Below are 17,961 nucleotides of genomic sequence, written 5' to 3'. Positions count from 1 at the left end.
GATTAATTATATGATAAATTTTACCAGTTGCTGTCGTAGCTGCCTTGCTGTACCAGCTGCTGTAGTAACTCACACCTTTACAACATTAATCTAGATGGTGGTATTACTGCTCCACAATCACCATTAGTCAGATGGGTAGATCAGTGGCAGATGAAATTGAACATCATTTAGACTCATTGGGGATAGTCAGCATAGATTTATTGGCAGGGGGTGGTGTCTTGTCTCACAAATTTGATTGAGTTTTCTGAAGAAGTGACGAAAATGATTGATGAGGGTCGAGAAGTGGCTGTTGACTACATGGACCTTACTAAAGCAGTTGACAAGGTCCCTCATGGTAAGCTGGTCTAAGTGTGGGATCCATGGTAAATAGGCAAATTGGATACAAAATTGGTTTGGTCATAGGACACAGAAGGTAGTTGTGGAGGGGTGTTTCTCTGACTAGAGATCCCTGACCTCTGGTATTCCACAAGGATAAGTGCTGGGACATCTGTTGTATCAGATTATGAGGGGCATGAACGAGGCGGATAGAAAACAGCTGTTCACTTTAGGTGAAAGGCCAGTAATAAGTGGGCATAATTTTAAAGTGAAAGGCACAACATTCAGAGGGCATTTGAGGAAAAACATTCTCACCAGAGGATGGTCAGCATCTGGAATGCTCTGCGTGGGGAGGTAGTTGAGGTGGGTAATCTCAGAACCTTTTAAAAGTGCTTGGATGAACACTTGAAGTGTCATTACATTCAAGTGCTGGAAAGTAGGACTCGTGTAAATTTAATGTATTTTTGGTGGTACAGACTCAGAGGGTTGAAGAGCCTATTCCTAACTGTATGATTCTATGATTCTATAAGTCTAGCACCCCAACTAAATTCATTTTATTTCCTTCTTTGTTATTGCTTCACTTATTTATTCATACAACTAATTAGTTAGGTAATGAGACCATTGTTCCTGACATTCATTGAGCTACTAAATGCCCATGACATTACCATATTATAATTAGTTGGCACTTCCAACAATTTGCTTTTACGAAGGTTTGTTGAAGGATCAGGGAGAAAAAAATTACAAAATGGTGGTGGATTGCGACTTATTATTGCACATATCTCAAAACCTTCAGACACCTGTACCACATCGTGTTTAGTTTATGAGTCCTGTACCATACTCTATATATTCAGTCTGTCAGAAACCAGCCAGGCAGACAGTCAACTGTGTACATAATGTAACTGTAATCTAATTAAGCAGAAGCCCCTGACTGTAATTCTAAGTTTGAGATGGCATATTAGTGTACAAAGCTGATTGCGTCAGAGTTTATTAACAATGTAATCTTGACTCTTTGTGGGTATATGTTATGTTGGCTTTGATATATAAAAGAACAAGCACATCTTGGTGGCAGCAAGCGGGTTCTATAAGATGGTGACTATTACAGTACATTTGAGGGTGGGCACAGCAAGTTATTATTGAAGACTTAAATAGTAGTTATGAAAAGTTATTTTCTGAAAAATCATGCATCCCTGTCTGAGTTCAGAGCTGAATTTGCAATTAACAACCAAAACTGAAGTCTACTCCAATAGAGGAAGAAACAGTTTGTGAGTATACTCTCTCTCTCTTTGAAAGAAGCCATAGATGACCTGATTTTTTTTTTTAAAATATAGGAGTTTTTGAAAAGTTCTGATTCAACTCTAACCTACTAAATTGTTCCTAGATTGAAATATAGTAAAACACAGGAACAATACACTGAAAAATAAAACAATAATAACAAAAAATGCCTTGCAGTGTCCAGAGGTCAGTTGATTCCACCACCTCGTCTCTTTGAAATGGTGCAAATTTACAGCATGTAACATCACGACTCACTGTTTTGGGGCAAGATCCACCTAGAAGCACAGGCCTGCTACCTTTGAAAGTGCATGTAAAGACAGTAACAGAAGAAAGAAAGCACAGATTTCGAAGGCAGCAGCGAGGAGAGAAACAAAAAAAGAGAAGCCAACACAAAATAAAAGAAGCATTATCCTTCAAAGATTTTTTTTCTGACTTTTTTTAAGAGCATAAGCAAGCTTGACATTGGTTCAAGTGCACAGATCATCATTTTTCCATCCTAGGTGAGATATACTTGGAAAATGGTCACACGTGGTTCTATATATAATTATTTGGCAAGAATTTTATTTTTCATACTCAATACTAACCATTAGAAAAGCACTGTGGAAAACCTCTCAACCACGCACCACCATAATTACAACATCAGCTTGTGAAAATCTAAGGGTACAATTTTGAGAAATATTACAAATGTATCTCCGCTCCTAGCAGATGTCTAAATCCTGCTAAGAACAAATATAGCCCTCTAAACTTACAAGTGGATATTATCCAATTTGAGTTTGATGACAGTCAGTACATCGATCTTATTCATTTTGGTGTATAGCCAAGCAGACTAAACTCACAATCTTTTATGACCAGCAGCAACAGCTCAAAAGGATCATCATTAGCAGATGGCCTGAGCACAATCAACTGGTCAATGACCAAACACCTTCTTTCTGGTCACACAGAGATAAACTAAGACTTTCTACAGCTGTAATTTTCAATAGCAAAGAAGTGATTATTCTACATTGGGGTTCAAATTTAAACAAGGTTTTCTGTAAATCACGTGTCTGATGACATCTGCTTGCTTTGTTGTAGACCCTGCTGGGATTGTTTTCTTCTCTGATTTTGATCATTTCTTGCTGCATTCAGGGTGAAACATATTTGTGCTTTTGAAAGATTGATTGAAAGAACATCTGAAGAAAAATCAAAAGAACTGAGGGTGCTGTAAATCAGAAACAAAAACAGAAATTGCTGGAAAAGTTCAGCAGGTCTCGCAGCATCTGTGGAGAGAAATCAGAGTTAACGTTTCTGGTCAAGTGACCCTTCCTGAGGATGTCCAAAGATCGTTTCCTGAGCAAGGTACAACTGCAAAACATCAGGAACAACCTTGATTTGTGACTTGACGATACGTTCCAGAACATCAGAGGAACAGACTCTGAAACACTTTACACTTTAACCTTTTGCCTTACTCACTAGACAAATAGGTGTTTTTTGAAAACCAGTTTTTGCAGACAAATCTGGTTTTAATCACTTTTCCTGTACAGCAGGTGTTTCTGTGCTTCGTCACCATTTAGAGAGAGAAGCATTTACACTTCTACAGTATTGGCTATGTATATTAATCAATTAATACATCTTTATCAAGCAAACTTTGTTTTGATAACAAACTGCCACCGCTGTTGATTCAGAAATGTGGTTGATAGATCTTCTTCAAATCCTGGCACTGATAAAGTATTTCATTGGTCATCTTGGTTACTAGGGGAAAAAAACTTGTTGTGACCTGTGAAGTGTCCTAAGGCATTCTCTGTAAGCCTCGGTCATAATATGCTATAACTGCAATCTAGGTCACTACATAATCCAGACTAGGGGCACATTTGCTGTAGTAATTGTATCCCTACCTCTGAGCCAGGAGCATGGGTTCAAGTCCTACCTGCTCCAGAAGTGTGTAATAGCATCTCTGAACAGGTTGATGTGGAAAACATCTAAACCAATTCTGTTAGTCCTGCCGGGGTGATGCAATTGTACCGTCCCTACCTCTAGGCCAGGAGATGTAGGCTCAAATCCAAGCTGTTAGGAATGCATAATTTAACATGTGTTAGAGGGTCTTGTGGTGCAGTAATGGTGTTCCTCCTCTAAGCCAGATGGCCTGGCTACAATTTTCAACTGTCCCAGGCATGCATCTTAACATCTGAACTTATTAATTAAAAATAATCATTATCTAACTGCATACTTAACTCTTAGAAATTATATTATTGTACATAGGTAGTTGTTGATAAACTTGCAGATATTGGACCTAAAATGAACCTGACATTTTATAGCATGTGTTACCTAGGTTGGCACACGGAAAACTACAAACACATCAGGACCTGCTCATCACAAAGGTGAGTATGTGAAGACATTAAGACCCTCCCATCAGAGTACTGTCAACTTCCAAGACAGAGAACCTTAGGCAATCCCTCTGACGTCAGACGTACATGACGCCCGTGGCGTCATACGCACCGAACGTCGGTGTTTTTTCACTCCGCGACCACTTCACCAACAAAATTCGTCCACATCCGCACATGACGAGAACGAGTGCGTCCAATTCACTTTCGGATTACGCGGGTTACCATTCAAATTCCGCGCGCGAACCGAACTGGTCGGGAGCATCATTGACTTTAAGATTTTTCTGCGTTATTAGCCCTCCTCTTCGATCTTCCACCGGCTCCAGCTGCCAGCGCAGGTCCTTGCGCTCATGAATACAAAAGAAGGCCCAAGGGGTGTTGCGGCCGGGGAGGTGAGATGGCGTCTTTCTAGATTGCCGTCTTTATTTGTGTAGGTTTGTGAGTGGCTGGTGGCCATCGGCGCCGCGCCGGCACTCTATAATTATACGCTGTCTGCAGCGCCGGAGTGAAGGTAAGGAACGGGCGGCTGCTCGGAAGGCAGGTTGTGGGCGAGGCACGGGAGGCGAGGCCAAGGCGGCCTGACCGAGCGGGGCCTGAGGGCCCGGGATCACCACCCCCCTCCCCCCCTTCCCCTCAATAGGAGCTCGGCTCAGTGCCTGATGGAAATGAAAAGGAGAGGGAGCTGGCAGTGAGGGGGGCAGCACAAGGACTGAGGCGAGGACCCGGGCGGGGGAGACAGATTGAGAGAGAAAAGGGAGTGAGGAGACTTGGGGGGTAGTGGTAGTGGTAGTGGTAGTCGTCAGGGAAAGGAAGGATCTAGGGCACATGGGGGGTGGAGTGCAAGTGTGGGATCTGGAGGGGAGTCTGGGGTTTGGAGCCATCGAAGGCAGTGGGGGTTGTATGGTGTCAAGGGGATGCTGAGGAGGATATGGAAGCAGTGGGTGCTATGGCAGGGGTAGAAGGGACGAGAAGGGGAGAGTGGAAAGGATGTTGGTGGGGGACTTGACTGACTGGGGGTGATCCTGGATGAGGCGTTGTGGAGGTTGGTGGCTTAATAGTACTTTTGATGGGAGAGAGAAGAGGCTCTGGAATCTGCAGGACTAGAGAGGGCACAGAACATTTGTTAGGGAGTGAAGGGAGATGACTGAGAGGGTATTACTGATGGACAGTTAGGGGTGTGCTGCTGGGGTTGAGGTACTGATAGTGCAGTGCAATGTGATGGCCCTGACCCAAGTCATTTGAAAGCTGCTGTTCTGATCAGTTTTCAGCACTGTAACAGCTGTCACTTTATTGCTATTTACTGACACGTGCTGCATGGCATTGACAAGCAGTTGTCAATAAATAGTTTCTGCAGGTAGTTGTAGAAAGCAGCAGATAGACCATTGATTTTTCTTTTCAGTAGATGTTCTTTAGTGACTGACTGAATATGCACTTGTTATCAGGCAGGTAGTACTTAACAGGATGTATTTGGGGGCTGGTGGATGGAAGATTTCTTGAATATGAATTATTAGAAATCCACTAGTTTTTGCCAAATAGCACCTACAGTTGGATTGAGTTTGTGCAGTCTGATCTGATTGTTCACGTTTTAATTTCTGTGAGAACAGATAGAAAGAAAGTTAATTTTTTCCAACTAAGTGTGAGATAGTACAATTGCATTTTCTGAAAATTAACAGAAGTGGACAGTGCTCCTGATCAGGTCTGTAGTGCAGTGCCAAGGCCAAAATGAAAATCAAAAGTTCCTGCCCATTCCATTGCTTTTACCACAATATTACATAACAGCTGCTAGGAATGTCACCGTTTGGGTAAAACTTCCAGAAACTCTACTTTTGTGGCAACTGATCACTGATGAGAGAGCTTTGTATATTAAGCGGAGCTTATTACCTCCTGCAATTGCACTGTCTTGCCAAGGTGGTGTAGGCCCAGCATGTGTGGTCTAGCATCATTTCAGTTGTATTTTTCTTAAATTTAATGACTGGGTTACAGTGTAGAAACGTTTGGAAACCTGTTCAAACACGGGTGGCAACCACTCCCCATCGTCATGTTAATTACTATTTACTAAATTTACAGTTTGGATTATGGTGGCCCTTTAGAAGTTAAAACTTAGGTTTGTTGTTCAATGGGAATGATAGCAAAAGCAATAACTTTGAGTGCAATAGTGTACATTCCTCTGTTACAAACAATATTAATGCTACTAGCACAAAAGGGTTGAGAATGTTTTTACAAAAAAAGCAATAGCAGCAGAAGTGAGGCCAATTGCCTGTTAGCTTTTACTAAAAACCAAAAGAACTGCGGATGCTGTAAATCAGGAACAAAAACAAAGTTGCTGGAAAAGCCCAGCAGGTCTGGCAGCATCAGTGAAGGAAAAAACAGAGTTAATGTTTCAGGTCTCGTGACCCTTCCTCAGAACTTTTACTGTTTGTTTTCAGTTGACTTGTGTGTGTCAGATCTGAATTTACATTTAGTGATTAAATATTTAGATGTCACTTATGATCACTTCCTTTATGGCCAAATCAGTAAACTCTTTCAACAGAGAATTGGCTAAATCCTGAAAGAATAAATATGAAAAGCTGGAAGCAAAGATCAGGAGAGTGGGACTGATTGAAACTGGCACAAGTTCAGCAGGGCTGATTGGGCTTCCAGAGACAAATAAAAGTTAATTTGTATAGTTGTTTTTTTTCTGCTGTCTGTGTGCTTGCTCAAAAACAACAAATCTACTTTGGAGGCAAAATGCCCTAAGACTGCAAAGCTTTGATTCCTGTTATTTTCATCAAATTAGCAGAATTGTGTAATCACCTCTACAGCAACTGTAGAAAGAAGCACATTTGGTACACTAAGCAGCAGAATATATTGAGCCACTGAAAGTACTTAAACACAAATACATTTAAGTTTACTTTGCACACTATTGTATTGGGAATTAAGTCTGAAGGATTTCAAATTTACTCAAAAACTGAGTTTGTGTGGGATGGGATGTGAATGCTTCAGTTAGATGTAGGGAGTCATTTGGATCATGCTGTACAAACTTCTGCATGCAAAAACTGCGGTATGGTTTACTGAGATTTTAAGTTTCAAAAATAAGAAATTAGTCACTACTCAAATATTCATTTTCCTTTTAAGCATTGAGACTTTTCGATGGGGATATGTTTCCTTTCCTTTCCTCCCACCTCCCACTGTTCAGTTTAGCATTTGCACCTGTAGAGTTGTACGCAGAGCCTGGATTTGGTGTGCCAGTGTCTCCTATGACTGACCAGCAGGTATTAACATTCCTTTCCTTTATGCTCTGCAGACTTTTACATTAAATTAGATGATCTTGATACTGGTTTTGATAATTCAGCTGCTTATAATTATGTGGTGCCAATAGGTGTAAAAGATGTCCAATGCCAGCTGTCAAAGGTGTGGGAGCTCAATGAGTAACAAGCCAGGAGAGGAGGAAATCGGGAAGTTTGAAATGAAAGTGTCAATCACAAAATTGGATTTAGGTGGACCTTGAAAGCGGAGGGGGTTGGTGATGTGTCAGGAATAAATTCCATGCTGGAGATCTAATGGTCAAAATGTGAATCAACTGGTATTTAATCAAGTATGCCATTCAAGAAAAAAATTAAAATTGCATGTTGCATTTCAAACAACCCTTATCTCTTTCCAATTCATGTGTGGATCGTTTTCTTTGCAGCTTGGCATTATTATAAAATTTAACAGCTGAAGGTGGGAAAAGTAGTCATCACATCAGTATTTGCTTGGAAACTTATCTTGGGAATTCCTGTTGTTTGTTTGCTGAAAGCATTGCCATGTTTTCACTGCCCACACAACAGAAAAGTGCAAGTTCAGTCACTGCTCTGTGCTGAATCAGCTACAGCAGGGGAGAAGAACTTTTCACAATCCAGAGACTAAAGGAAAAGATTATCCAGGGTTCCGGCTCCTGGCTACTACTTGGGGATCAATGTTATAAAACTGCACTTGTACAACTATGTCTGTATTATATATTGCAGTGGTTAGAAGGGAATTATATACTTAGTTCTGACAAAAATGTCTTATACCAACAGAAACTGCCATCAGCAATGTTTCCTCCAGTTCTGCCTGTATTCTTAATTATGTGAGCACTAGATGCTGTCTAAGGCCCAATATCTATTTCCAAAGGAGTTTCGATTCCAGAGTTTGGGAAGAGCAAAGTTCTGACATGACTGCAGCTTATGAAGAGATGGCTGCAAACATTACATTTTGTAATTATCCCAGCAGAAATTTGAGGTCTACCCTCTTGGGAGAGTCCAGCAATAGGCTTTATTAAGCAAAATTATCTGTAAGGCATGCAAAGAGAGGACAGTCTCTGGATTCATTTCAAAGTGATCTGATGTAAATATGACACAGCTTCGTTGCACATGCCCAGTAACTATTACTGGAGTAAAGGTATAATTAATTCTTTGTGACCCCAACTGATTCTTTTACAGTAACTAATCAACATCTAAGCATAAAATACTGCTACATCTTCATTCCCCTTCTTTTTCCCCCCCCCCCCACCAAAAAAAAAGGCTTTGCGATAGTCTCAATAGCATTTTCCCCTCTCTTGGATCTTTACAATGTCTACACAAGTGTCAGAATGGGATGGCAGTTTCTCATCAGTTAAAACCATTTCTGAAACTTAATGTGAGGTGCATCATTGAGGGAATAGACTTGTGGGTTGGGATCATAGAACCCCTACAGTGTGGAAACAGGCCATTCGGCCCAACAAGTCCACACCGCCCCTCCGAAGAGCATCCCACCCTGACTCATTCCCTTACCCCAGCATTTCCCTATGTCTAACCCACCTAACCTAAAGATCCCTGGACACTACGGGTAATTTAGCATGGCCAATCCACCTAGCCTGCACGTCTTTAGACTGTGGGAGGAAACCAGAGCACCCGGAGGAAACCCACGCAGACACGGGCAGAATGTGCAAACTCCACACAGACAGCCGCCCAAGGTTGGAGTTGAACCCGGATCCCTGGCGCTGTGAGGCAGCAGTGCTAGCCACCGTGCCATCCACTGTACAGGATGTGTAAGAGATTCTGATGTTGCAATTATTTGCCAGCTGGTTAGCAAATTGGACTCCTTCACTATGTATTTCTAAGCCTTTTAGATCATCTCTGGAGGAAACACTTAACAATTTGGCAATTTCTGTAAAGGGCTAGACTTTTTTATTTAAACAGGACTGAGTATATAATGGCCCTGTAACCTCGATTCGGGTCAGCATGGGACACTCTAGTCAACTGTGTAGTATAAAAGACAGTCAAGCCTGACAACTGCACAAGTGCCCGTAAAAGCAATGATGTCTAAACAGCATCCTGGAACAGAAATCCAAAGTTCCTTCTTATGCTGCAATCACCATCTCCATAAAGAGACCACTCTTCCATGACGGTCTACAGAGACCTGTGAATGTAAAAGAAATTTACATTCTTTCTGTTCAGTACTTTTTGTGGACAAAAAAATTGTCACTAAGGTTTTGGAGTAGATCTGTATCTAAAAATTGTCATTTGCTAATTGCAGCTAAATGTTTTCCATAGATGCAGGAGCAGAAGTAGAGCATTCAGCCCATTGAGTCTGTTCCACCATTGAATGAGATCCTGGCTGGTTTGATAATTGTCAATTCCACTTTTCTGCTTTTCCCCCCAAAACCCTTGATTCTTGACTGATTTAATAATCTGTCTTGACCTTGAATATACTTAATAGCCCAGCCTCAACTGCCCTGTGTGGTAAAGAATTCCACAGATTCACTTCCCTCTGAGAGGAGGGAGAAATTTCTCCTCAGTCTTAAATTGGCAGCCCCTTATACTGAGATATACCCTCTGTTCCTAGAAGTTCTCACAAGAGAAACAAACGCTCCCAATCTAGCCTGTTAAGTCCTCTAAGAATCTTTGTTTCAATAAGGTCACTTCTTTATTCCAAGAAGTACAGGCCAATTGACTCAACCTCTCCTCATAAGACAGTCCCTCCGGTTTGAACCTGGTGAACCTTCTCTGGACTGTCTCCAATGCTAGTACATCATTCCTTAAATAAGGGGCCCAAAACCCCTCAATATTCCAGCCATTGTCTGACTGGTGCCTTGTATGATTTTTAGCAAATCTCACTATTTTTGCACTCCATTCTCTTTGAAATAAAGGCCAACTTTCCTTTTGCCCTCCCTATTACATGCTGAACTTGAATACTAGCTTTTCATGATTCATTGATGGGATTATGAAAGTCCTCTTCCATTTTCTGCAGAGATAGTAACAACTGCTGATGCTGGATTCAGAGATAACACAATGTGGAGCTGGAGGAACGCAGGCCAGGCAGCATCAGAGGAGCAGGAAAGCTGACGTTTCGGGTCAGGACCCGAAACAGCTTTCCTGCACCTCTGCTGCTTGGCATGCTGTGTTCCTCCAGCTCAACATTGTGTTATCCATTCCTGCAGTCTTACCATTTTAAATAATATTCAGCTTGTCCGATTGCCAATGAGCATAACCTCACATTTCCCATTATATTCTGTCTTTTGAGTTTTTTGCCCTTTCACTTAACCTGTTTATATCCCTCTTAGTTTCTTTGTGTCATCTTACTACTTGCCTTCTCACCTACTTTTGTCATTCGCAAACTTGGCTATAGTACGTTCACTTTTCTCATCCAAGTAATATATGTTGTAAAACTTGTGGTCCCAGCTTTGATCACTGTAGCACACCGCAAGTTAAAAGTTGCCATCCTGAAAATACCCTCCTTGTCCCAACTCTGTCTTCTATTAGCTGGTCAATCAACCACCCATGCTAATAGCCTCCCTTTTATACTATAATTCAAAAAGATTACATCCCTGCCATGCCAAATGTATTTTTCTGAGATGCTGACAAAATGTGCTATGCTTCCAGAATATTCTACCATTGTTTTAATTCCAGCAGTCTTCTCTTTTGGTTTCTTATTGTACAAATGGTAGATCTGTTTATACCTGATGTATGCGTTTTCACAGCAGTACTTAGTCTCTGGAATCAGAAGATTTGAGAGTTCAAGTTCTCCCATAATCTGGACTGACTTTCCCAGTACCAGGAGAGTGCTGCAGTGTCAGAGGTGGCATCTTTCAAACAAACAGAGACCTTATATATTCTTGAGGAACAATGTAAAAGGTGCAATTACTATACTTTTAAAGAAGAGAAGAATTCACTTTTGGTCTCGGAGAGTATTCAACCCTGGACCAATGTCGCTAACAGATTCGCAAGTAACTTTGCTTTTTTCAGGGCCTGGCTGTGCACTACTTTTTTTTTTAAACCTTTTCCAACTTATAACAGTGCAGTTCAAAAATGAAATTTATTTAATTGTCTCTTATATCCTTAGGGGCGCCCTGAGGTCATGAAAATGTTTGAGCTTTTGTTTGGCTGAAGAAGAAAATGGACTGTCATGATTCTGCACGGCTTATAATTTGAAAGTTGCTTCCATCAGTCATTTTGCTTTTAAGGTTGTGCTCTGAAAAGTTATATTTGGAATGACGACGTAAAATGTGGAGAGTGAGAGAGGGGGATAACCGTCCAAATCAGAATAAAATTTTTAATGCTTCTGACTAAAATGTGTTCAAAAGGCCCTGCTTTGTTAGTCCAGGTTTAATATTTAAATCATTTACATATTCCTTATGTAATTTGTTCTGTTGTGATTTTATTTTCGTGTCACTGAGTTGAAAACATCCAAATCCAGGGGCACTGGAAATTTTCTCAAACCTGCCAGCTGTTTAAGATTTGAGCATAAAGAAATATTATGCCTTTTGGTGTAATTTTGTACTGAAAATTCTAAATTCTGTGGACACTACCAGTGTCACATTTCCTAATAAACAGCCCTCTGACTGTCCCTGTCATTACTGCTTTTTTATTGCAGATTTTGTTTCTTTTATACAGACTGCTGACATGATGGAGCTGGAGGAGAATGCAGTACAGAGCAGCAGTGATGCTGCTCCCTCGGGGCAGGAAGAACCCTCTGAGAGTGGCATAGCAGCAGAGACATCCGAGGCGGTATCTGCAGACAGCAGTGACACAGTAACCACTCTTGGCGTAGCAGTTGAGGCCGACAATGGCTCAGGTGTTGATTCTGGTGTAGGTCAGAGCTCTGAAGAATCAATGGTATGGCACCCTAAGTGGAACTTGATAATTGAGACAATATGATAGATATTCAACAAGTGGTTTTGTACGTAATTAGACTAACTTGAAATCGTCTCATAGGCCTGGCAAACAGTTAAATTGTCGAAATGCATGAGTTGGGCATCCATCAAAGGCAACTGTAAATTCCAGGTGTGGAGCTCAGCATGTTTGTTTAATGTTGGTTCTTCCTGTTCAACATAACTGGTTTACAGTTGTCTAATGGGTCCATGATGAGGCAATTCACAACTCCACGGTAATTCATTTGACTGTTTTAGCCCCTTTCAAAATGGAAATTTGAAGACCAAACCACTTGCTGAACTTGCAGGAATATCCAGTGCTAATTTGTTTTAATCACATGAACATGGTATGGGTGGCATAGTATCATTGGTTTAGTGATCCAGAATCCAGTTAGTGATGTTGGTGCATGAGTTTAAATCCTACACCAGATGGTGAAATTTCAGTATAATGTAACTGCTGTTGATTGTTGTAAAAATGCATCTAGTTAATTAATGCTCTTTGTTAGGTAAAGAAATTTGTCGTTCTTACCTGGACTGACCTACATCTGCCTCCAGATCCACACCCAGAGCAAGGTTGTTAAATTTCTTGAGGCAGTCAGTGAAGGGCAATAAATGCTGGCTAGTGACACCAACATCAATGAATTTTTTTAAAAGCCTGTAATTTCAGTGAATCTCACAACAATATAATAACAAGTAAAAATTTGGGTTAAACCATGATTTTTCACTCTATATTTTAATGACAATGTCTGCATTCACTGGAGTTAAGATGAATGAGAGGGGATTTCATTGACAGGTATAAAATTGACTGAGCTATGCAGGTTGGAAGAGTCTAGAAGAAGAGGTCATGGTCTAAGGAATAGGGACTGAGATGAAAAATAAAATCTGCGCTCGGGTTGGTGACCCTGTAGAATTTTCTACCACTAAAGGTGATAAAGGCCAAGCCATTGAATATATTTCTGAAAGGAATAGATTTTTTGCCACTAAAGGTGTAGAGAAGTATGGAGAGAGAGCAAGGGTGTATTGTGTTAAGATGGTGGATCAGCGTGGTAGTATTGAATATTGGAGCAGGCACAGTGGACCGAATACCCTGCGCTTATTCCAATTTCTTTGTTTCATTGTGTAGATAACCAGGGGAAAGATTTCTCAATCAATGATCCCATATGCTGTTTTGAATAATCTCAGGTTACAATGAACCCGAAATGTGCTCCAAACCCTATTAACAAGTATTTTTTCTTTTGCTTTGGTATTCCAGGAGGTAGTTCCAGAAACTAGTTCCAGCACAGATGTCAGAACCATCTCACACCTTCCAGATTCCTCTTCGGTTGCTCAGTCCACTATTGTGTCCAGTGTCTCTACAGTTACACAGTCTATCATGGTGTCTGAATCTGCCCAAGTACTGGTCCATTCCAGCGTGGCACCAGATGGTACCATGATAGTGTCCGACTCGACTGCTTCTACATCCTCCGATCTTGGATCAGCTATAGATAAAATTATAGAATCTACGATTGGACCTGACATTATGCAGAGTGAGTGCCTTTGCAGCGCTCCCAATGGAGGTCATTCCTGGTGATTATTTATCTCACAAATATAGATAGCGCTTATTAGGCATTTCCATGTAAATTGATTATTGATCTATAAAACGGGCCTTGATACAGTTGAAGCTTGTTAAGTGGGAATGCCTGGTTAAAGATGAGTCAATGTATTGATTGGTTCATTTTCATTTTATTTCCTCATAAAAGAAAATAAAATGTTTTATTAAAACCAGGAAAAGACACCATAATGTTTTGGTTATTGGATAATGTCTTGGCTGTCATCAAATTTGCAAGATTATACTGAAAGTGCTAATTTATTTAAGATGTTTAAACATCTTTAAGATGTTTTCTGCATTTTCTCATGTTTCTTTATCGGATTTCTCACATTTTAATTGAATAAGCTGCATTGTGTTATTAACTGAGACTTGTGCTTTGCCCAGGTTGTATCGCAGTAACAAGTGCAGGAGATGAAGGTGCTGAAGTCACGCAGTACCTTGTGTTGCCATACCCTGATGATGGTGAGAATTTTACTCTGCTGGAATATACTTTAAAAAATTTAAAAGCGCACACCAGTTTTCCACAAGTCTAATTTGTGTTTTTCGTTTGTGTTAGATAGTAATTTTAAATTTTCATCAGATCATTGTACATTTGACTTCACTCTTTATAATATGTGTTAATTGTACTAATGTTCAAATTTCTCTAGGTTTGCAAATCGTTAAGTGACAGTTCAATTTGTTACCATCTGCTAGAGCTTTTTTGTTATAGTCTACAACATTGTATTGAATATTGACGTTCCTTCACACAGTTCATTGTTTCCTATGTCTCTGGGTGGGGAAATAAAATGTAATTAGATCACTTGTTCCGGTGACTTATTTCTACAGTTTTTAGTACGAGTTACCCTTGACTCTGACCATCTAATATGTATTTTTAGGTGGTCCTATTGATTCCCAAATGTCCAACTCTCAGATGTCCAGCTCTAGGCTTTCTAATCTGTCAGGTGATGGGTTGGGAGAAGGCCCAACATCTACCTGTACTGACCATCTTGAGCAGCACGACTTGTCTAATCTGGAGGACATGATGGAGGTGGTGGTGGTGCAGCAGTTCAAGTGCAAGATGTGTCCGTATAAAAGCATCTCAAAGGACAATCTGATCAATCATATGAAGGATCGACATCTCAACATTGGTAATTATCAATCCAATGTCATTACCTTCGTTTGTTGTTCAGTATTAACTTAGTCTGTAAATTTAAGAAACGTTGGTATTTCCACAAGTTTTATACCTATAAAACCAGTATTTTAAAACTTCTTTTCCCTTCTCATCCTGTGTTGTTCGCTAACATCTGTTTATGCCAGATATGGCATTATTTAATCATAGAACAGTCAAAAAACATTTGTGTTAGATATTAAAGATGAAACAGCTGTCTGGCCACACAACACTGTCAGCAAACTAGTATGAAAAATGCTGGAGAAGCTCTGCAGGGCTGGCTGCCTCTGTGGAGAGAGAAACTGAGTCTGAAGACGAGTCCTACTGGACTCGATGTTAACTCTGCTTCGCTGTCTCCAGAGATACTGCTAGACTGGCTGAGTTTCTCCAGCATTCTGGGTTTGTTTCAGATTTCTAGTATTTTGCAATTATGTTAGCCTCAGTTTGCTGAGGGCACATTTATATCCTTGCTGCTTCTGGGTGTCAAGCAAGCTTTCAAACAGCAGTCTGTTTTCAGTCTGTTTCTAATCAATTGTTCAAATCTATAAATCTGCCTGTGAGGTCTTTGTTTGCCTGCCTACCCTTAACTTTGGCCCCCGCATGATCCTGCTATGCCAAGTGTGTACCAGATTGTGGAAAGTCACTGAAGTTGGGAATCCATGCTGCTCTACATCATTGAGTGGTGGGACAATCCCATAATCTCCAGAAGAGCAACTTTTTAATTTTATATAGTGCCTTTAGTATAGTAAGAACACCAAAGGAGCGTTATCAGATGATATTTGGCAATGAAGAGTCTTAGAAATATTATGATGAAAAGCTATTCTAGAGAGTTGTTTTTTTTTTAGGAACTTAAGACCGGCAGAAAAATCAAGGGAGGGAGCAATGAAAATTAGGATGCACAATAAAAAATTGAAGGAATACCGAAATCTTGGATTGAATGAGGGAAGTTTGTTTTTAGTTTTTTTTTTAAATGCAAAGATGAGAATTGTAAAATGCCAGACTTGAAGACAATGTAAATCAGAGCACATGGGTGCTCGGTGAATGGGATTTGGTGCGAATCTGGATATGGGCAGGAAGAGGTTTGGAGAAGCTAGTTTTTTTGTGGGAGATCAGGAGAGCAGTGGCTCTAATGATGGTATAGGTGAGGGTTTCAGCATCAGATGAATTGAAGCAAAGGTAGAGATTGGCAATATTACGGAAACGAAAGGGGGTGGTTTTGGTAACGTAGAATATGGTGGTAAATCGCCCCTCTTGGAACAATCTGAAAGCAAGTAGTCCAGCTCAGCCTTGGCCAGGAGACAGGCTAGTGTCAGTGACTAGGGAGTGAAGTTTGATTACTTTTGGTCCTTCTAATTAAAGAAAATTTCTGCTCATCCAAACTGGATATTATTTGAACAGAGTGGCAAAAAGAGGCTCCCTCCAGACTGTGATGTGGAGGTGCTGGTGTTGGACTAGAGTGGATAAGGTCAGAAGTCACACAGCACCACGTTATCGTTCAACAGGTTTATTTGAAATCACAAGCTTTCACACCGCTGTTCCTTCGTCAGCTGGAGCTCAAGCTGAGGAAGGAACAGCGCTTCAAAAGCTTGTGATTTCAAATGAAACTGTTGAACGATAACCTGGTGCCGTGTGACTTCTGACCTTGTCACTCAAAACTGTTTACCAAAGCTATATGTAGTTGTTTTCCTCCTGCATCCCCCATCTATATTGCATTCCCTATCCTCCAGTCAGTAGTTTTTGTGTATAATGCAGCTGGAATTGAGTGCTCAACTTGTAAGTGTGGACCTGTTTAGCACTGTTGTATGGGTTATTTGTTGGAGCCTTATGGATAAATAGCTTGACTTTAAAAAGAGCCTACAACTCTGCAGTAAGCAAACCCTGTGTCATCCAGTGTTGTTTCAACAAGTAAATCAAAGACGTAAGAGAAATAAAAATACATTTTTAAATTAAAATATGTATTCCTTTTGTTTTGGATTTTAAGTTTACCTCATAATAATCCTTTTCATACAGCTACAAGATAGGCGAATCTGATTTTACCTAGATGAATGCAAAAGTCCATTTTAAAATCTGTGTTTTTGTTGTAGAGGAAATATAATTCTGTCATTTGTTACAGGTATAGTTGAATGGAGCTTGTTGCATGGGGAGTTAAAACTAAAATTCTATTTTCATGCCATTTCTTAGGTGGTTTTCTATCGAAAAAGAGAGGAAGGGGCCGGCCAAGGAAGCAGAGTACATCACCAAGACCAGAGGAAAATAAGACTCGGGAGCAAGAGCAAGATGAAGAAGATGACGACATTGTGGATGCTGGAGCCATTGATGACCGAGAAGGTAATGAATCCTGAAGTTTGGCAACAGACACTTGCTTAAGTGTAATGCTTCAGGAAAGAGATGGTGCAACAGTCAGCAATTGAAAGAAGGAAGCCATAGCACAGCAAAAGGAGTTGACATCTGGTTATATCTCAATTTGCTGGCATCCTGCATATTTGAAACCAAAAAAAAAAGCTAATCTCCCTGCAGGTTTGAATGTAGTGTAACTCCATTGCTGTATTACAGGCTCGTGATTTTAGTCCCTTAGATAAAGAATCTATTTGAATTCCTTCAATTTTACAATAAGTTCTTAGTCTATTGAGTTTGGGTCCAGTTCCATGCTCGTTAGATAATTTGGAAAGTAATGTGTCCTCTCTTGGTACTGTTTCACCTTTCAAATGATAGCAGGTCAGAAATAGCACCATTTATTTGCACAGTAATAATCCATTGTGTTGAGGTTAAAACACAATTTCATTTTGCTTTTGCCAATCGTTTTAGTTCAAAAGGGTTACTTTTTAAAAAGTTAGCAGACTGGAGGAATAATATCTCCTCTTCATACTTGGCACTTTACAACCTTCTGGACCTAATATTAGGCTCAATGTTTCAAACTGTGAACTCACTCATTTCTTCCCTTTCTTTTAGCTTTACTTGTTGCATTTGCTGTCACCATGTCCTCTCTCTTCCCTCCCCTCACTCCAGTGGGACCATCTGTACTTTCCAATTTGGCAGTTGGACATACCATTGTTCTTTCATAACCAGGTGTAGAGCTGGATGAACACAGCAGGCCAAGCAGCATCAGAGGAGCAGGAAGGCTGATGTTTCGGGCCTACACCCTTCATCAGAAATG

General features: G+C 40.5%; 1 protein-coding gene across 1 annotated transcript in view; it reads left to right on the top strand.

Moving 5' to 3' along the window:
* The first annotated feature begins 4,272 nt into the window (after nt 1–4,272).
* Nucleotides 4,273–17,961, top strand: part of LOC109928511 (zinc finger protein 335-like) — a 70,932-nt gene continuing 57,243 nt past the window's right edge. Inside the window, exons 1-6 of the mRNA XM_048608590.1 lie at nt 4,273–4,336; nt 11,816–12,037; nt 13,325–13,598; nt 14,045–14,122; nt 14,536–14,787; nt 16,989–17,135. Of these exons, the coding sequence (XP_048464547.1) occupies nt 4,295–4,336; nt 11,816–12,037; nt 13,325–13,598; nt 14,045–14,122; nt 14,536–14,787; nt 16,989–17,135 (1,015 nt within the window). The 5' untranslated portion in view covers nt 4,273–4,294. The remainder of the gene's footprint in view (nt 4,337–11,815; nt 12,038–13,324; nt 13,599–14,044; nt 14,123–14,535; nt 14,788–16,988; nt 17,136–17,961) is intronic.

Source organism: Rhincodon typus, chromosome 19 (genome assembly GCF_021869965.1).
Source record: "Rhincodon typus isolate 14 chromosome 19, sRhiTyp1.1, whole genome shotgun sequence".
NCBI classification, from domain to species: Eukaryota; Metazoa; Chordata; class Chondrichthyes; order Orectolobiformes; family Rhincodontidae; genus Rhincodon; species Rhincodon typus.
This window is presented reverse-complemented; position numbering and strand designations above follow the sequence as displayed.